This window comes from Dendropsophus ebraccatus, chromosome 2 (genome assembly GCF_027789765.1).
Source record: "Dendropsophus ebraccatus isolate aDenEbr1 chromosome 2, aDenEbr1.pat, whole genome shotgun sequence".
Lineage (NCBI taxonomy): Eukaryota > Metazoa > Chordata > Amphibia > Anura > Hylidae > Dendropsophus > Dendropsophus ebraccatus.
Window position 1 is genome coordinate 205,249,166 of NC_091455.1, and position 22,414 is coordinate 205,271,579.

Below are 22,414 nucleotides of genomic sequence, written 5' to 3' on the forward strand. Positions count from 1 at the left end.
TAAGGCTACTTTGGGTTGGGGCTCCTCTGGCAAACTCCTCTCCTCTCTACTTCACAAGCACTACTGCAACTAAAGTACCTCTTCTACTTCTCTCAAGCACCCCCCTCAAGCACAAAGGTCAAGCATTCAAGTGTGTGTCAAGATTTATTACTTGTGAAACCGTGTACAGTGAAACTACAAAACTTCCAGTAAAGTTGTTATATTTTTATACTAACGCACGGGACTCTGCTCATCTCTATTCGCATCGGCACCTATACACACACCACCGCACACCTTGGGTTATTTTTCCCTTTTCGTTGGGTGGTGGTACTGACAGTCCGGGTGGGTCAGTTGCCACTCAGAACTACCGTGACAAGTGCCCACGACAACCTGGCAGGTTACCGACCATTTTGGATAACACCGCCAGCCATACACAAAAGCAGGTACCAACATTACACCTGTGTGCTGGACTAGCATTGGCGTCACGACATTAACATCACCGGCTGTACACCACAGAATTGGCGTCACTGGCTCTCAACTACAGGCCCGAGTACAAAACCTTCACCTGTGTCACAATTGGCACCCCCCTAATGTGTGCTGGATCCTGCCCCGGTGGGTGGTACATTAGATAGATGCACTGTTCCCGTACCTGTGGTCTGGTTGTAGTAGTCCTGATGTTCTATGCACTCCATCTGTTTCTGAAGGATTTGTTGCATAATGTTACATTCTGGCACGCAACGTATCTGCAAACAGAAAGAGCACATGTGAGCTGCGTATCATCAGGGGAGGGCAAGAAGTCAACATCTACAGCCAACAACCCCCCCCCCCCATATTATCCCCCCTTTCTATACACCCATATGCCGTCGTATCCCCCCCATATCATCCCCCCATTCCATACACCCATATCCCATCGTATCCCCCCCGCACACACATATGGGGCTCTGCAGTTATGGGATTAAGTGGTTTCACACTGATAACATCCAGGAATCAGCTCCAAGGTTCACAATGTGGACGCCATCCCTGCAGAATATTTGTCCGGTGACTCGTCCGCCGTCACATTGGTATGTGGCGAGTGAAGATATCAAGATCCTGAAGACGTTGGAAGACATTTGCATAATTGCAGAATAACAACTAGAGCGCAAAACAAGCGCCCTGCACACTACATCCTCTCTGCACCGCGACACAACGCAGGACAGCACAACCACATGATGATTTACATCTATCTATCTCCTATCTATCTATCTATCTATCTATCTATCTCCTATCTATCTATCTATCTATCTCCTATCTATCTATCTCCTATCTATCTATCTATCTATCTCCTATCTATTATCTAGCTATCTCCTATCTATCTATCTAGCTATCTCCTATCTATCTATCTATCTATCTATCTATCTATCTATCTATCTATCTATCTCCTATCTATCTCCTATCTATCTATCTATCTATCTATCTATCTATCTATCTATCTATCTATCTCCTATCTATCTATCTATCTCCTATCTATCTATCTATCTATCTATCTCCTATCTATCTATCTATCTATCTATCTATCTATCTATCTACCTATCTCCTATCTATTATCTATCTATCTATCTATCTATCTCCTATCTATCTATCTATCTATCTATCTATCTATCTATCTCCTATCTATCTATCTATCTATCTCCTATCATATATCTTCTATCTATCTATCTATCTATCTATCTATCTATCTATCTATCTATCTCCTATCATATATCTTCTATCTATCTATCTATCTATCTATCTATCTCCTATCTATCTATCTATCTATCTATCTATCTATCTATCTATCTATCTATCTCCTATCTATCTATCTTCTATCTATCTATCTATCTATCTATCTATCTATCTATCTCCTATCTATCTTCTATCTATCTATCTATCTATCTATCTATCTATCTATCTATCTCCTATCTATCTATCTTCTATATATCTATCTATCTATCTATCTATCTATCTATCTATCTATCTATCTCCTATCTATCTATCTCCTATCTATCTATCTATCTATCTATCTATCTATCTATCTATCTATCTCCTATCTATTATCTATCTATCTATCTATCTATCTATCTATCTATCTCCTATCTATCTATCTATCTATCTATCTATCTATCTATCTATCTATCTCCTATCATATATCTTCTATCTATCTATCTATCTATCTATCTATCTATCTATCTATCTATCTATCTATCTCCTATCATATATCTTCTATCTATCTATCTATCTATCTCCTATCTATCTATCTATCTATCTATCTATCTATCTATCTATCTATCTATCTCCTATCTATCTATCTTCTATCTATCTATCTATCTATCTATCTCCTATCTATCTATCTTCTATATATCTATCTATCTATCTATCTATCTATCTCCTATCTATCTATCTATCTATCTATCTATCTATCTATCAGTAGTTTAGTAGATAGTAGCTTCCATTGTTGTGTGGTTGCAGTGTTGTTTCAATGTGTCAGAATTCCTATCCTGTAAGTTCCAATGTATAATAGTTTTAGAAACATTACATGTGAATAGACGCCAATGTGCTTTGCTACTTTGCTGCCATCTGATTGTGGAATCTGTAAAGTGTTCGTGAGAAGGTCCCATATTAGCTATTTCAGCGCCTGTGCCCCACTGCACCTTCTGTCTGTGTCACACAAGGTCCTTCACCTCTCAGCCAACTCTACTTTTCCTCCTCCGAAAAGGAATGATCTCCTTATCCGCCTCCGAGAAGGGGTGCTCTACTTATCCGCCTCCGAGAAGGAGTGCTCTACTTATCCGCCTCCAAGAAGTGATCTACTGATCCACCTCTGAAAAGGAGTGCTCTACCTATCCCCCTCTGAGAAGGAATGCTCTACATATCCGCCTCCAAGAACAAAGTGATTTACTTATCCGCCTCCGAGAAGGAGGGATCTACTTTTCCGCCTCCGAGAAGGAGGGATCTACTTATTTGGCTCTGAGGAGTGATCTACTTATCTGCCTCCGAGAAGGAGTGATCTACTTATCTGCTTCCGAGAAGGAATGATCCACTCATCCACCTCTGAGGAGTGCTCTACTTATTCGCTTTCAAGAAGGAATGCTCTACTTATCTGCCTCTGAGAAGGAGTGATTTACTTATCCGCCTCCGAAAAGGAGTGATTTACTTATCCGCCTCTGAAAAGGAGAAATCTCCTTATCCGCCTCCGAAAAGGAATGATCTCTTTATCTGCCTCCGAGAAGGAGTGCTCGACTTATCCCCCTCTGAGAAGGAGAGATCTACTTATCCACCTCCGAGAAGGAATGATCTACTTATTCGAATCCGAGAAGGAGTGATCTACTTATCCGTCTCCGAGAAGGAGTGATCTACTTATCTGCTTCCGAGAAGGAGTGATCTACTTATCCGCCTCCGAGGAGAAATCTACTTATCCACCTCCGAGAAGGAGTGATCTACTTATCCGTCTCCGAGAAGGAGTGATCTACTTATCTGCTTCCGAGAAGGAGTGATCTACTTATCCGCCTCCGAGGAGAAATCTACTTATCCACCTCCGAGAAGGAGTGATCTACTTATCTGCCTCCGAGAAGGAATGATCCACTCATCCACCTCCAAGAAGGAGTGGTCTACTTATCTCCCTCTGAGAAGGAGTGCCCTACATATCCGCTTACAAGAAGAAGTGCTCTACTTATCTGCCTTTGAGAAGCAGTGAGCCATTTATCCACCTCCGAGGAATTATCTACTTATCCACCTCAGAGAAGGAGTGATCTACTTATCGCCTCTAAAAAGGAGTGAATGTAGTCAGAGGGGAGAAGCGTTGGAGCACCACAGTTTTGTTGCTAACACATCACACCTGCATCCTCCTTTAGGACACTGCAGCTCGCCATCTATATGTTACTCTTACTAACATCAACCGCTGGTAGCCAACTGGTGAGGATTCCTTTAGTGTCATCCCTTCCTAAATCCCACAAGGATTGCACTTTATTGCTCCTATCCCCAACATACATTTCCCTGTCAGTCAGTCAGTCAAACATAGTCCCCAGCAGATTACATTTGGCCCATTAGAGTCTATGGGTCTGCTTAAGTCCATGGGTCTGTCTACCATGTATGTATGACAGGATGTCAGCATACTGCTCTATGTAAGGCCAAAAATATAAGACACCACACAACCCGCTAGAATTCGCTGCCAGGACTGAACACATGTCAATTATTCAGAGAGTTGACTCTATAAGCTTCAGGCGAATCCGTGAGATCTCGCCCCTTGGAGGAGAAATTCTGTGTCCTGAGTAATTATAAGTGAATGGATGTCAGAGCGAAGATGAAGTCAGACTGCATGCAGTAAGAGATGCCCCCGGGAGATGGTGAGCGGGAAGAAGTACTGCAATGGCACAGGGACTGGCTGAGGTCGAGATCTTATTATTATGTAGCTGCAATAAATATAGACTTGGCGCTTGAAACAGGTTACCCTAAATTTGCCAACAGTCACTGTCTCTGAACAGGTATGGCGCGGTGGTAGGATATCTGATGTCACTGGGCAATATTCGTGAGGTATAGATAATAAAGTGCATCCAGGCCATTGAACATTTCACCAATTTGCAACAATCTAGGAATTGAGAATCCGTGTAGCCCTATCTCCCCCAGGTCACTTCCTGTAGGTCACAGTCAGCAGGTCAATCACAGATGGGTCCGGGGTAGATTATGGTCAGCAGATGAATCACAGATGGGTCGGAGGTAGATCATGGTCAGCAGGTCGATCACAGATGGGTCCGGGGTAGATTATGGTCAGCAGGTCGATCACAGATGGGTCGGGGGTAGATCATGGTCAGCAGGTCAATCACAGAGGGGTCAGGGATAGATCACAGTCAGCAGGTCGATCACAGATGGGTCTGGGGAAGATCACAGTCAGCAGGTCAATCACAGATGGGTCGGGGGTAGATCATGGTCAGCAGGTCAATCACAGATGGGTTTGGGATAGATCATGGTCAGCAGGTCGATAACAGATGGGTCGGGGGTAGATCATGGTCAGCAGGTCAATCACGGATGGGTCCGGGAAAGATCACAGTCAGCAGGTCGATCACAGATGGGTCCGGGATAGATCATGGTCAGCAGGTCAATCACAGATGGGTGCGGGATAGATCACAGTCAGCAGGTCGATCACAGATGGGTCCGGGAAAGATCATGGTCAGCAGGTCAATCACAGATGGGTTTGGGATAGATCATGGTCAGCAGGTCGATAACAGATGGGTCGGGGGTAGATCATGGTCAGCAGGTCAATCACGGATGGGTCCGGGATAGATCACAGTCAGCAGGTCGATCACAGATGGGTCTGGGGAAGATGACAGTCAGCAGGTCGATCACAGATGGGTCGGGGGTAGATCATGGTCAGCAGGTCGATCACAGATGGGTCGGGGGTAGATCATGGTCAGCAGGTTGATCACAGATGGGTTGGGGGTAGATCATGGTCAGCAGGTCGATCACAGATGGGTTGGGGGTAGATCATGGTCAGCAGGTCAATCACAGATGGGTCAGGGATAGATCACAGTCAGCAGATTGATCACAGATGGGTCTGGGGAAGATCACAGTCAGCAGGTCGATCACAGATGGGTCGGGGGTAGATCATGGTCAGCAGGTCGATCACAGATGGGTCGGGGGTAGATCATGGTCAGCAGGTCGATCACAGATGGGTCGGGGGTAGATCATGGTCAGCAGGTCGATCACAGATGGGTTGGGGGTAGATCATGGTCAGCAGGTCAATCACAGATGGGTCAGGGATAGATCACAGTCAGCAGATCGATCACAGATGGGTCTGGGGAAGATCACAGTTAGCAGGTCGATCACAGATGGGTCGGGGGTAGATCATGGTCAGCAGGTCAATCACAGATGGGTTTGGGATAGATCATGGTCAGCAGGTCGATCACAGATGGGTCGGGGGTAGATCATGGTCAGCATGTCAATCACGGATAGGTCCGGGATAGATCAAAGTCAGCAGGTCGATCACAGATGGGTCCGGGATAGATCATGGTCAGCAGGTCGATCACAGATGGGTCCGGGATAGATCAAAGTCAGCAGGTCGATCACAGATGGGTCCGGGATAGATCATGGTCAGCAGGTCGATCACAGATGGGTCTGGGGAAGATGACAGTCAGCAGGTCGATCACAGATGGGTTGGGGGTAGATCATGGTCAGCAGGTCAATCACAGATGGGTTTGGGATAGATCATGGTCAGCAGGTCGATCACAGATGGGTCGGGGGTAGATCATGGTCAGCAGGTCAATCACAGATAGGTCCGGGATAGATCAAAGTCAGCAGGTCGATCACAGATGGGTCCGGGATAGATCATGGTCAGCAGGTCGATCACAGATGGGTCTGGGGAAGATGACAGTCAGCAGGTCGATCACAGATGGGTTGGGGGTAGATCATGGTCAGCAGGTCAATCACAGATGGGTTTGGGATAGATCATGGTCAGCAGGTCGATCACAGATGGGTCGGGGGTAGATCATGGTCAGCAGGTCAATCACAGATAGGTCCGGGATAGATCACAGTCAGCAGGTTGATCACAGATGGGTCCGGGAAAGATCATGGTCAGCAGGTCGATCACAGATGGGTCCGGGATAGATTATGGTCAGAAGGTCGATCACAGATGGGTACGGGGTAGATCACAGTCATCAGGTTGATCACAGATGGGTCCGGGATAGATCACAGTCAGCAGGTCGATCACAGATGGGTCCGGGATAGATTATGGTCAGAAGGTCGATCACAGATGGGTACGGGGTAGATCACAGTCATCAGGTTGATCACAGATGGGTCCGGGATAGATCACAGTCAGCAGGTCGATCACAGATGGGTCCGTGATAGATCACAGTCAGAAGGTTGATCACAGATGGGTCCAGGATAGATCATGGTCAGAAGGTTGATCACAGATGGGTCCGGGATAGATCATGGTCAGCAGGTTGATTACAGACAGGTCCGGGATAGATCACAGTCAGCAGGTCGATCGCAGATGGGTCCGGGATAGATCATGGTCAGCAGGTCGATCGCAGATGGGTCCGGGGTAGATTATGGTCAGCGGATCGATCACAGATGGGTCCGGAGTAGATCATGGTCAGCATGGGTCCAGGATAGATCATGGTCAGCAGGTCAATCACAGATAGGTCCAGGATAGATCATGGTCAGCAGGTCGATCACAGATGGGTCCAGGATAGATCATGGTCATCATTGTCACCTGTGTCCAGCTGGACACCACACCCCAAAAGCTGTAAGAAGTAACCATTGACAGCGCGACTGCTTTTGCTCATCGCTGAGATTGGCGGTAAATTAAGCTGATTGGACAGGATCTAGAGAGACTCCGCCCTTGTCTATATAAGGTCTCACAGCTGTCAAAGTATATAAGAGCAATAACCAGGCCATGAGGAGGAAAGAGCTGCCTTTTGGGCTCAGGGACAGGATTGTTTGGAAGAACAGATCTGGAAAATGAGCAAACACATCTCTGCTGCACTGAAAGTTCCCAATAGCTCACCTGCCTCCATAATTCTTACATGGAAGAAGATAGAACAACCTGGACTCTTCCTATCATACTCAGGAGAGAAGGGTCTTGCTAGGAGAAATGACCAGGAAGGAACCCAATAGCTGATCTCTGATCTGGGTTGGGTCACTCATCTCTGTTGCACTGTAGAGTTGATTTGGCGCTGAAGGAGGCTGGCCGCGGTTAGAGAAGGCTTTACTACTAGGTCAAATATTGGATTGAAGTCTCAATTGTAGAGATTCCACCTTTCATTTTCCAAAGAGTGTGTGAGGAATGAAGGTGGAATCTGATTCACTTTATACCATGTTTAATAAATCTCCCCCTATGTTCCCATTCACTGAGAAGAAGCAGAAATCTCAAAAGAACTGAAACTTTAAATATATGAGGAAGAAGCCGGACGGTCGCCACGGAGACGGTGATGTCACCGCTGGTATAATCCGCTCTTTTATGTGTCCGATAATGGCTGCCGCCTCTGATGTATCTCACTACAACCTTCCTATCAGCAAATAAGAAAACCTCAGGTAAAGAGCGAGGTCTCACAGCGACTGGTAAATCCCTCCCATAATCCTCTGCTCTAATTTGTTTGCTCACGAGGCAATTACTTTGGATGAACACAAAGGGAAGGCGGCGGATTTAGTGAGCGGCACTTCAGCTGAAGTCGCAGGAATGTTCTTATTCATCTGGATCCATTAAGGTGGCAGAACAAGCCCTGACCTGTCCTGTCCTGCCCCGGCCTGTCCCGTCCTGCCTGCCCCGGGGGGATACGTCAATATAAATAGAGGACAAACATGGCCGCCGGATCAATCCCCAACATAGACGCATAGAGGGAGATTTATCAAACATGGTGTAAAGTCAAACTGGCTCAGTTGCCCCTAGCAACCAATCAGATTCCACCTTTCATTCCTCACAGACGCTTAAGAAAATGAGAGGTGGAATCTGATTGGTTGCTAGGGGCAACTGGGCCAGTTTCACTTTACACCATGTTTGATAAATGTCCGCCATAGTGGACGATCGGGTGGTGACAAAACTGCACAGGATAATGGAGGCCGGGGGGCGAGACTCCACCAGGAGGTGCCGGACACTAAAGGACTTATTACACCAAGCGGTTATCGGCCGTATTTGGCCGATTATTTGCTGTTACGGACGGTATTTGCTTGGTGTAAGAGCAGCAGATGTGACGGCCAGCTGGTGATAAACATGGCACAGGGCCCGGCTGGGTCATCACCGCTCTCTGCTGGGAGATGTCACTGCGGATAATACAGTATGGTTAGGAAGATAGTGTCACCTCCTGAAATCCTCTGTGCTGCTGGAAGCCCTGGTCCTCTGTGTCGCATGAGGGTAATATGGGGGGGCTTCTGTGGCCAAATTCTGCCCATTTAAGTGGTTATCGTAATATGAGCACAGAAATTGGCAGTATGAGCCTAACCAATCTGCAACCTCCTATAAGATCAGCTCACTCCTGAAATGCTCTGTGCTGCTGAAGGATTCTGCTATGACCACCACTCAGCTCTGTGACCACTTTAGGATTATACGCAGTTCAAATGCTTTCCTGAAAGATTAACCCTCTCCTCTCCTGAAATAATCTGTGCTGCTTTTGGATTCTGTTCCTTCCACTCTCAGTCTTTGCCAAAATTTGCAGACTTAAGTATTCAAGCATAACTTTTGATATGTTGCTGCCCATGGTGAGACTAACAATTCCTTCTATACTTGTTATTATTTATTCAGTCTCCTTCCTTAGTTCTGAGCTTCTACTTGCTGCTGAAGACACAAAAATCTGTGTGTGAGCTTTTCTCTCTGTCTCCCCCCTCCCTTCTGAGACAGCTGATATAAAAAAGTCCCTATCTGCAACTTTGAATACTCTGCACCACTGACAGGCCTGGATATTATCACCAGGTGACAAGATCAGCCTTCTCCCTGCCTCAAATACTCTGCGCTGCTGGGGAGATTGCTCTTTTCTTTATGTGACTCTAAATTCCTGACAAGATCAGCCCTCTCCCCTCCTGAAATACTCTGTACTGCTGGCAGGCCCTTAAGTTCTCAACCTATGACCTGCTGCAAAACCAGCACTGCTAGAGGACCCTGATCCTTCCATGTAATAGCCTGGGAGTCTATTACAAGATCAGCACTCTCCTGTCCTCAAATCCTCTGCGCTGCTGTGCTGAGCCTCTCATTACCTGAAACGCAGATGATCCGTAATAACACACTGTGCAGTAAGCTGAAAAGCAAATAAAAATTCTCCATAAAGACAAACAAATGACACGAAATTTAAAGGTGAAAGTATCAGGTGAAGAGAAGACAACGCATAACAGGATCTGCAACGTGCCGCCCCCAGAGGCACTACAACTCCCAGCATGGCCTGTAAGGACTCATTCTTGTTGCAAACTCGGCTCTGCTGCATCTCATATGCTTGGCCCTACTTTGTCCATTACTCTGGAATATGCAGCAAACTAACAAATTTGGCTCTGCTACACCAAATGATAGCAAGATTTTGCTCAAACTCATCCTTGCTACATCTGACAAACACAGCTCTACTCCAACAACCTTGGTTCTGCTGCATTTAAAAAGCTTGGCACTATTCTCTCCTAAAATTCCTGACAAATTTACTCTGCTCCGTCTGGGGATTGTAAAGCTGTTATCAAACTCTTCTCTGCTGTGTTCACAAGTTTACAGCCTCTAACAAAGTTGGCTCTGCCGCATCCGACAAACTCATTCCTTGGGCATTATACAACTCTTGCTTTATTTTAGTCCTCAGACTTGGCCTTGCTGCAGGAATCAAGCTTCCCCAAAAATGATCTGGTCTGCTGCATCTGATGAACTCAACTATGCAACATCCAACAAACTCAGCTCTGCTGCATCTAATAGGATTGGTTCTACTCCAAAAAAACTACAGACTGCTGCACCTGATAAAATTAACTCTGCTACATCCAGAAAAGTTTGTCAAACTTTTTCTGCTGCTGCTATGTCCGACAAACTCTGCTGCATCTAAAAAAGAAAAAAAAAAGCTTGGCTCAACTCTCTCCAATAAAACTGAAGTCTGCTGCACCCGACAAACTCGCTCTACTACCTCTTAAAAAGCAACTCTGCTCCATTTGCTAAACTCTTCTCTTTGTGCAGAAAACTCAACTTTACAGATTTACAGCGCCCTGCAGACTCTATTGCAGCTGACAAACTTATTCTTGCTGCATCTGACAAACTCAGCTCTGCATTATCCAACAAACTTAGTTCTGCAGCATCAGACAAGCTAGATGCTATATGAAAGTCTGCTGCTGACAGATAGTATTGCTGCACCTGACAACATCTGGGAAAGGTGGATGAACCATTCAGTCAACTCTTCTCTGCTGTATCCAAGTACCTCAGCTCTGTTACATCTGAGCAATGTGACTGCCTGCACCATTCAGCAAACTCAACTCTGCGGTCTCTAGCAATCTCAGCTCTTTTATATCTGAGCAAGGTGGAAGAATTAGTCACTAAACTCTTCTCTGCAGAAACCAACAAACTCAGCTCTGCTAGATCTGGGCAAGGTGGCAGAACTAGTCTAAAAAAAAATGTTCTCTACTGTATCCAACAAACTCAGCTCTGCTACATCTGGCCAAAGTGGCTGTACTAGTCTCTAAATTCCTCTCTGCTGTATCCAGCAATCTCAGCTCTGCTACATCTGGGCAAGGTGGCAGAATTAGTCACTAAACTCTTCTTAGCGGTATCAAACAAACTCAGCTCTGCTACATCTGGCCAAAGTGGCTTAACTAGTCTCTAAATTCCTCTCTGCTGCTCAGCTCTGCTACATCTAGGCAAGGTGGCTGAACTAGTCCCTAAATTCTTCTCTTCTGTCCCCAACAAACTCAGGTCTTCTACATCTGGGCATGAACTCCGCTCTGCTACATCTAGGCAAGTTGGCTAAACCATTCACTACTCAATCCAGCAAACTCAGCTCTGCTACATCTGGGCAAGGTGGCTGAACTTGTCAGTAAACTCTTCTCTACTGTATCCAACAAACCCATCTCTCCCACATCTGGGCAAGGTGGCGAAACTAGTCACTAAACTCTTCTTAGCTGTATCAAACAAACTCAGCTCTGCTACATCTGGGCAAGAAGGCAGAACTGGTCCCTAAATTCTTCTCTGCTGTCCCCAACAAACTCAGCTCTCCTACATCTGGCCAAAGTGGCTGTATTAGTCTCTAAATTCTTCTCTGCTGTATCCAGCAAACTCAGCTCTGCTACATCTGGGCAAGGTGGCTGAACTAGTCGCTAAACTCTTCTTTACCCAATCCACCAAACTCAGCTCTGCTACATCTGCTACATATCTCCAAACCTACACATATATATATCTCTACAAAAGACCAGCAATAAGCGGCAGGCTAAATATTGACTTTAGTCGCGTCTATAGGAGAAGTTATCACGTCAAGACGGAGATCAATAGATAGAAGGTTCGGCAAACAGACGATTATGGGCAATTAATTTCCTTAAATGAGCAATTAGAAGAGAGGAAGATAAGCAAGGAAAGTCTGCAGTCTGGATATATATAGGATGGGGGGTGCAAAACTACAACTCCCATCATGCCCTGACAGCCGAAGGCTGTCAGGGCATGATGGGTGTTGTAGTTTTGCAGCAGTTGAAAGCCACAGCATAGACCAATAGTTACAGAACAACTTCCTGATGGTATAAACTGTATTTGCAACAATGTAACAATAACAACAATAATAAAATAATAATAATAATAATAATAATAATAATAATAATAATAATAATAATAATAATAATATATCATCAATGTATCGACCTCAGATCAGCTTCTTCTCCCTCCTAGACTGACAGGTCGTCCGGAGCCGTAAAGGATGGGGTGATTTTGCAGCAGCTGTGTATTTGCAGCAGTTGCCCATCCGCTGCTCCGCTTCCCGTCAGCTGCCATACCCCGGCCTCCCCGCTGCCACCCACCGCTCTAATGCCAGCCATGTCAGGTGACTTAATGCCCGCTTCCCATACTGGATTACTGTTTGCAGAATTCTACACTTCTCTCTTGTGTTTGGAGGTGAAATTTAATTCTCGTGTGACCTTGTCTTAGAGGGAAAGATGCTCTTCTTACCACTAGGACTTAAAAAAAAAGAAAAAGAAAAAACAACAACCCCAAAGTAAAAAAACAAAACAAAAAACAAACCACTGTAAAGAGCCCAGATACTGTCACACAGCCCATATGATGCTTATATTGTCAAAATAATACAGCCATACAGTGCCCTGTAATACTACTGCATTGTAATCACACTATACAGTTTCCCCAATACTACCATACACCGGCTCCAAAATACCACGACACAGTGGCCTAACAAAATCACCAAACAATGCACCAATAATACTGCCATACAGTGCCCCAAAATACTGCTACACTGTAATAACATTATATGGTTTCCCCAATACTACTACCACATAATGGCCCTAAATACTGCTACACAGTGTCCTCAATAAAGCACAAAATCAATGCACCAATAATACTGCCATACACTGCCCCATATTACTGCTGCTCTGTAATTACACTATACATTTTCCACAATAATACTTCCATACACTGACCCCAAAATACAACACAGTGCCCCAACAAAATCATTAAACAATGCTCTAATAATACAGCCAAATGGTGCCCCATAATACTGCTGCACTGTAATCACACTATATAGTTTCTCCTATACCACTGGCATATACTGCCCCCAAAATACAAGGACACAGTGGCCTAACAAAATCACCAAACAATGCACCAATAATACTGCCATACAGTGCCCCAAAATACTGCTACACTGTAATCACATTGTATGGTTTCCCCAATACTACTACCACATAATGGCCCTAAATACTGCTACACAGTGTCCTCAATAAAGCCACAAAATCAATGCACCAATAATAATGCCATCCACTGCCCCATAGTACTGTAATCACACTATACAGTTTTTCCCAATAATACTACCATACACTGGCCCCAAAATACAAAGACACAGTTCCCAAACAAAATCACCAAATAATTCTCTAATAATACAGCCATATGGTGCCCCATAATACTGCTGCACTGTAATCACACTATACAGTTTCTCCTATACCACTGGCATATACTGCCCCCAAAATACAACTACATGGCGGCCCAACAAAATCACCAAACAATGCACCAATAATACTGTCATACATTGTCCCATAATACTGCTGCACTGTAATCACATTATATGGTTTCCCCAATACTACTACCACATAATGCCCCTAACTACCACTACACTGTGTCCCCAATAAAGCCACAAAATCAATACTCCAAAAATACCGTCATACAGTGCTTCAATGTAATATTCATTTTGTTCTCTAATAGCACGGCCAAACAATGCCATGATAAAGAGTCCGTATACTGTTACGCACAGTCCATACAACGGCAGGATATTAGTCAAACTAATGCAGCCTTAAAGTGCCCACTAAATACTGCTGCACTGTACACTATACACATACACGAACAATACAACTATACGGTAACCTACCAAATCACCAGTTGTCTAATAATACTGTAATACAATGTCTCAATAAGACTGCTATACAGTGTTCAAAACTGGAGCCAAACATTCCTATTACCTCCATACTCTGTGCCAATACTATCTCCATACAGTGCCATAATACTACCCCCATACAGTGTCACAATATTACATAGAGTGCCCAATACTACCTTCATACTAATGTACTATATCCATACAGTGCCACAATACTACTATACTATCGCCATACAGTGCCACAATACTACCTCCATACTACTATACTATCTCCATACAGTGCCATAATACTACCTTCATACAGTGCCACAATATTACATAGAGTGCCCAATACTACCTCCATACTACTATACTATCTCCATACAGTGCCACAATACTACCGCCATACTACTATACTATCTCCATACAGTGCCACAATACTACCTCCATACTACTATACTATCTCCATACAGTGCCACAATACTACCTCCATACTACTATACTATCTCCATACAGTGCCACAATACTACCGCCATACTACTATACTATCTCCATACAGTGCCACAATACTACCTCCATACTACTATACTATCTCCATACAGTGCCACAATACTACCTCCATACAGTGCCACAATATTACATAGAGTGCCCAATACTACTATACTATCTCCATACTGTGCCACAATACTACCTCCATACAGTGCTACAATGGTGCCTCCATATTATTTCCCAATACTACATAGACTGTCCAGAACTACCTCCATACAGTGCCATAATACTAACTCAATACAGTGCCTTAATACCACCTCCGTACCGTGCCCAGTACTACCTCAGTACAGTGCCACAATATTACCTCTATATAGTGCCAAAATACTACATAGAGTGCCCAATGCTTCCTCTATACAAAGTAACACAGTATGGACCTATAACAGTCCCAGCCCCCTTTGCAGTCCCTATAACACACCATACGTATAAAAGAGTCAGCCACACTTCCCACATAACAGTGCCAGTCACAGCAACCCTATAAAAGTGAGTACCACATTGCAGCCACGTGACAAGTACAGTACTCTGATTTATTCACAGTACCCATATAACAGTGCCAGCTACAGAACTCTGATACAACAGTGCCAGCTAAAGTGCTCTCTCACTCACAGTACCATATAACAGTGCCAGCTACAGTACTCTCTCACTCACAGTACCCATATACAGTGCCAGCTACAGTACTCTCCCACTTACAGTAACCATATAACAGTGCCAGCTACAGTACTCTCTCACTAACAGTACCCATATAACAGTGCCAGGTAAGTCCTCTCTCACAGTACCCATATAACAGTGCCAGCTACAGTACTCTCTCACTCACAGTACCCATATACAGTGCCAGCTACAGTACTCTCTCACTCACAGTACCCATATAACAGTGCCAGCTACAGTACTCTCTCACTCACAGTACCCATATAACAGTGCCAGCTACAGTACTCTCCCACTTACAGTAACCATATAACAGTGCCAGCTACAGTACTCTCTCACTAACAGTACCCATATAACAGTGCCAGGTAAGTCCTCTCTCACAGTACCCATATAACAGTGCCAGCTACAGTACTCTCTCACTCACAGTACCCATATACAGTGCCAGCTACAGTACTCTCTCACTCACAGTACCCATATAACAGTGCCAGCTACAGTACTCTCTCACTCACAGTACCCATATAACAGTGCCAGCTACAGTACTCTCCCACTTACAGTAACCATATAACAGTGCCAGCTACAGTACTCTCTCACTAACAGTACCCATATAACAGTGCCAGGTAAGTCCTCTCTCATAGTACCCATATAACAGTGCCAGCTACAGTACTCTCTCACTTACAGTAACCATATAACAGTGCCAGCTACAGTACTCTCTCACTCACAGTACCCATATAACAGTGCCAGCTACAGTACTCTCTCATAGTACCCATATAACAGTGTTAGCTACAGTACTCTCTCACTCACAGTACTCATATAACAGTGCCAGCCATGCTCACAGCATACATGACTATAGGTAAGGCCACTGACAGGAGATGGAGCCAAGGCTAGGAGTATGGGACAAATGCTAGAAGTTAGTTGAGGACCAGGGGGCACATACAGTTGGCACAAGTGGCATATATATATAACCAGTGGGCATCCCCACGTGGCACCGTTTCTATTGTAAAACCTGCAGTGCCCCTTTAAGAATCACTTATGTCTATATATAAAATCCTGGAAATATTCATTCAGGCAATTTGCCACCTTAGAGAAAGAATGTATAGGTCCTCGAGTTAGAAATGTACAAGGATAAGGTTAAAAAGGATTTAATATAAATAATAAATACGTACAATCGATATTTAGGAAATATAGTTAAAATTAGAGATGCATCTAAGGATCCAAAAAAAAAAAACGCAAAAGTAAAAAGTGGAAAAATATGTAAATGAAAATGAAAAAATGAAAAAATGAAAAAAAATAGATAAAAGGTATATAGATAAAAAATAATAAATAATGATAAATAAAAAGCTCAATTCGAAAATAATCGAATGTTTTGTGCAGTAATCATCATATAATCATAAAGTTATTGGTATACACAGATTAAATAGCGTTATGCACTGGATTGGCAAACGTGTTGAAATTAATAGTGTTCTCTGTTGGCTGTTATGTGGATCGCTCTTGCAGTGTATTTTGTATGGTACACTGTAGCGATCTCTGCTGTAAACAGCCAAAGTAGCGCTTGCAGCACTGCTCAGTGTGACGAGTGTGGCGCTTTAGATAGTCAATTAATGTCTATTGATCCACTATTTGGTATTGGTAGTAATATATAAGTTCAATGGTGTAAATACACCGCTCACCGCTCCACCGTGTAGCGTGCAGTCTCAGGTCTGTGGCGCTGGACCGTGAATACAGGTAGGGATGGTTGCCGCGTATGGCTCACTCCGGCAGGGATGATGACAGGCGCTTTGGCGCTGAGGTCCACTCAGTGTAAGGCGGATTTGTGGCCCCGCGCATGCCCCAGCTGGAATAATATATCTATGATCCACCTATTAATACTCACCGGATCCACCAAAACCCGCTACAAACTTTGAAAACAAGAAATTTGAAATTTATCGTCATTTCAACACGTTTGCCAATCCAGTGCATAACGCTATTTAATCTGTGTATACCAATAACTTTATGATTATATGATGATTACTGCACAAAACATTCGATTATTTTCGAATTGAGCTTTTTATTTATCATTATTTATTTTTATCCATATACCTTTTATCTATTTTTTTTCATTTTTTCATTTTTTCCTTTTCATTTACATATTTTTCCACTTTTTAATTTTGCATTTTTTTTTTTTGCATTTTTTTGGGATCCTTAGATGCATCTCTAATTTTAACTATATTTCCTAAATATCGATTGTACGTATTTATTATTTATATTAAATCCTTTTTAACCTTATCCTTGTACATTTCTAACTCGAGGACCTATACATTCTTTCTCTATTGTCTACTTACTAATTCCTTGGGGTATAGGAATATTCTAGGCTCACCTCGTTAGATCTGTAAACCAAGCAGTTGAACTCACACTCTTTTTTTCCTTAATTTGCCACCTTCCTGGGGCAGAACAATGAGTGATGTCATAGGGGGCAGATTCAGGGGATTAGAGAGCGAGAAGCAATTTACTTCTCATTGTGCTGTTTGTAGAACAGATAAGCGTCTGGGTATAAGCGCCAGAGCGCACACAGACCCGCGCAGCTGATTATATAAGAGATTTCAGCTCCGATTAGGCAACATGAATTCTGCCAACATTGTAACGATCCTTCCGCCTAGATTTCATATACAATGTAGTTAAATGGTACTGTCCCTTTAAATATTACTATATGGTGGCAATAGAGGCGGTCCGGCTGCTCAGGACCCTCTGGATTAGCTAAAGTTCGGGCATTAAAGGGGTATTCCACCCAAACATAACTTTTGATATGTTGCTGCCCATGGTGAGACTAACAATTCCTTCCATACTTGTTATTATCTATTCAGTCTCCTTCCCCCTGTTCTCAGCTGCTGCTTTCTGCTGAAGACACAAAAATCTGTGTGTGAGCTTTCCTCCTTATACTGAGTTGTTAATGGATTCACTGTGATTAATCCTCCCATTACAAAGAAGCTACAAAGTTGCAGATAAAGCCAGTCAGGGTCTTGTTTACATCAGCCGTCTCAGAAGGGAGGGGGGGGAGCAGGAGACAGAGAAAAAAGCTCACACACAGATTTTTTGTCTTCAGCAGAAAGCAGCAGCTCAGAACTAGGGGAAGGAGACTGAATAGATAATAACAAGTATGGAAGGAATTGTTAGTGCCACCATGGGCAGCAACATATAAAAAGTTGTGTTTAAGTGGAATATCCCTTAAAATTTATGAACCAGGAGGCTCAGGATGAACGACTCTAGTAGGGGGGGAAGTGTGAAAAGCTCCAGGAACGTATGTGCACATATTCCCCACAGCGCCTCCGCAGGAATAGTGAAGCATTACACTTTTTTTTTTTTATTGAAATCAATAGGATGTCAGTGTAATGTGCGGGCAGTTCAGGTGGTCTCTGGAGATGCTGTTTACTCTGACCGCCATCCTGTAAGGAGACCGAACACCTGTACGGTGCTCCCACTCTCTATAAAGAGACCCAACACTCTATAAGGTGACCCCACTCTCTATAAAGAGACCCAACTCTCTATAAGGTGACCCCACTCTCTATAAAGAGACCCAACACTCTATAAGGTGACCCCACTCTCTATAAAGAGACCCTACGCTCTATAAGGTGACCTCACTCTATAAGGTGACCCTGCTCTCTATAAGGTGACCCCACTCTATAAGGTGACCCTGCTCTCTATAAGGTGACCCTGCTCTCTATAAGGTGACCCCACTCTATAAGGTGACCCTACTCTCTATAAGGTGACCCCACTCTATAAGGTGACCCTGCTCTCTATAAGGTGACCCCACTCTATAAGATGACCCCACTCTATAAGGTGACCCCGCTCTCTATAAAGTGACCCCACTCTATAAGGTGACCCCACTCTATAAGGAGACCCTATACTCTATAAGGTGACCCCGCTCTCTATAAGGTGACCCCACTCTATAAGGTGACCCTGCCCTCAGTAAGGTGTCTCCCCTCTCTATAATGTGACCTCACTCTCTATAAAGAGACCCTACACTCTATAAGGTTTCCCCACTCTATAAGTTGACCCTACACTCTGTAAGGTGACCCCGGTCTGTATACAGTGACCTTACGGTCTTTAAGGTCACCCCGCTCTCTATAACGAGACCCTACACTCTATACAGTGACCCCTTCCCCCTTTATAAGGTGACCCTGTCCTCAATAAGGTGGCTCCACTCTCCATAAGGTGAACCTACTCTCTGTAAGGTGACCCCGCTCTCTAAAAGTGACCCTACACTATGTAACATGACCGCACTCTCTGTAAGGAGACCCCACTCTCTATAAGGTCCCCTTGCCCTCCATATTGTGACCCCACCTTCTATAAGGTAACTCCGCCCTCCATATTGTGACCCCGCCCTCTATAAGGTCACCCCGCCCTCCATATCATGACCCCGCCCTCTATAAGGTGACCTGACTCTCTATCTTTCTATAAGGTGAATGGATCCTCTCTGCATGAATGCAGCTAATTTACATTGCATCTATTTTTTATTTTTTTTACCAAAAACCTAAATATTCTGCCCCATGCAGTTATCAGAGAGTGCGGCCGGCTGCAGTGTTATCCATTAACCAGCGGGAGGAGAGAAGACTGGCAGAGCGCGGCACCTGTATCCCCTGCCCAGTGGGTCACTTTACGCCTCCATATCTGCCAGTGTGTGTAATCATGGCGGCAGAGGTGACGGGTTTATTTCCTGCTGTAATAGAGCGGGGGCGGTATAACTATAACATGTCAGGGCGGTGCTCACACAGTGACTGCCAAAAAAAAAGTTCTGTGGCATCATTCTAGTCATACTATGAAGGAGGATTAACCGACCGAAACGCGTCTGTGACCACACATCATAGAGGACTATCCCCATGTCGGCAGCATCTATCAGTATCTAAGTCATCTATGAAGCTGCTTGTGTTACCATTAAAGGGCAACTCAAGCAAAATGTTATGTAAATTACTTCTATAAAAAAATTTGCTGCTGCTCTGAACAGTTCCTGACATGGACAGAGGTGGCAGCAGAGAGCACTGTGTCAGACTGGAGAGAATACATCACTTCCTGCAGGACATACAGCAGCTGATAAGTACTGGAAAACATGAGATTTTTTAATAGAAGTAATTTAGAACCTGAATACCCCTTTAAATCCTTAAGGACCAGTACAATTTCCATTTTTGCGTTTTCGCTTTTCCCTCCTTGTGCGTAAAAGTCCATAGCACTTGCATTTTTTCACCTAGAAACCCACATGAGCCCTTATTTTTGCGCCACTAATTGTACTTTGCAATGACAGGCTGAATTTTTGCATAAAGTACACTGCGAAACCAGAAAAAAATTCAATGTGTGGTGAAATTGAAAACAATTTTTTTTATTTGGGGGGGTTTCGTTTTTACGCCGTTTGACCTAAGGTTAAACTGAATTGTTATATATGTTCCTCAAGTCGTTCCGATTACGATATGTAACATGTATAACTTTTAACCTTTTTTTAAAAATAAATGTTCCTTAAAATCGCTCTATTCTCAGGCTTATATCCTTTGGTCTATGGGGCTGTGTCAGGTGTCATTTTTTGCGCCATGATGTGATCTTTCTATCGGTACCTTGATTGCGCATATGTGACTTTTTGATCACTTTTTATTACAATTTTTCTGGATTTGATCCGACCAAAAATGTGCAATTTCGCACTTTGGAATTTTTTGGCGCTTACGCCGTTTACCGTGCAAGATCAGGAATGTGATTAATTAATAGTTCGGGCGATTACGCACGCGGCGATATCAAACATGTTTATTTATTTTTACTTATAAAATGGGGAAAGGGGGGTGATTCAAACTTTTATTAGGGGAGGGGAATTTTTATTAATAATTAAAAAAAAATATTTTTTACACACTAACTAGAAGCCCCCCTGGGGTTAGGATTATTCCCTCTGAGGTTAGGGTTATCCCCCTGGGTTCAGGGTTAGTCCTCCTGTGGTTAGGGTTATTACCCCTGGGGTTAGGGTTAGTCCCCCTGGGGTTAGTCACCCTGGGGTTAGGGTTATTCCCCTGGGGTTAGAGTTAGTCCCCCTGGGGTTAGGGTTATTCCCCTTGGGGTTAGGGTTATTCCCCCTGGGGTTCGGGTTATTCCCCCTGGGATTAGGGTTAGTGCCCCTGGGGTTAGGATTATTCCCCCTGGGGTTAGGGTTATTCCCCCTGGGTTAGGGTTAGTGCCCCTGGGGTTAGGGTTATTCCCCCTGGGGGACTTCTATTATCACTACACTGATCTCTCATTGAGATCTATGCAGTATAGATATATAGATATAGTATAGATATACTGCATAGACCAATGAGATCTGTGCTCTATTGCTTTCGGCTGCTGCAGCCGAGAGCCATAGAATGCCGAGCCGGGATCAGCGCCATTACGACGCAGACCCCGGCCCAGTAAAGATGCGGGGATTACTCCTCCATGATCACGTTGTGGGGGGGAGGGGCGATCCCCCCAAACTAGACACCAGGTATGGGGAAAACACATTTTAAATGCAGCTGTCAACTTTGACAGCTGCATTTAAAAGGCTAATTAGCGGTCACGGTGATCCGACTGTGCCCGCTAATAGCTATGGTCCCGGGCTGCATATAGCACCCGGGATTGCGGCTATTCAGAGTGGGGATCGCCTCGCAGCTCCCCTCTGAACACCCTTAACGACACAAGGGCGTACGTTTACACCCTTGGTCATTGAGCGGGTAAGGATCAATACAGGCCGAAACGCGGCTGTATCCACATATATCACTTTATAAAGGACTATTCCCATCCCAGCATTCCTGAAGCATATGTAGGCAGCTAAGAAATGTTATTATCAAGTTATGGGTCCATACAGACCGAAACGCGTCTGACACCACACGTATGCACTTTAGAAGGCAGGGACCAGCATTCCTATAGCATACTGTATGTAGGTGGCTTAGAAATCTTACATACCATAAAGCTGCACAGCCCTCCAGATGTCATAGGATGCCTACAACTCAGGAACAACTGTGACAGCATTAATGTGCTAATACAGGCCAAAATGCGTTGGTACTGTCACAAGAACAACGTTGTAGACAAAGGGAATTATTCTCTGATTAGTCGATTAAATCAGAAAGAACTAAGTATAATCTCCAGGATCCCAGAAAAGACCAAAACGCGTCAGTAGTTCCTCATATAGTTACCTAAACATCATATCAGATCTATATCTATAGAAGGAGGCCTGTTCTGTAACTAATGACTGAAACGCGTCAGTGTGTCACATGTAATGTAATGGA

At 44.1% G+C, this 22,414-nt stretch overlaps 1 protein-coding gene across 2 annotated transcripts in view; it reads right to left on the reverse strand.

Moving 5' to 3' along the window:
- Positions 1–22,414, reverse strand: part of LOC138783926 (vasoactive intestinal polypeptide receptor-like) — a 159,916-nt gene that overhangs the window by 122,843 nt on the left and 14,659 nt on the right. For both annotated transcript variants that reach the window (XM_069959258.1, XM_069959257.1), the window contains exon 2: positions 629–722. In XM_069959258.1, the coding sequence (XP_069815359.1) occupies positions 629–722 (94 nt within the window). The remainder of the gene's footprint in view (positions 1–628; positions 723–22,414) is intronic.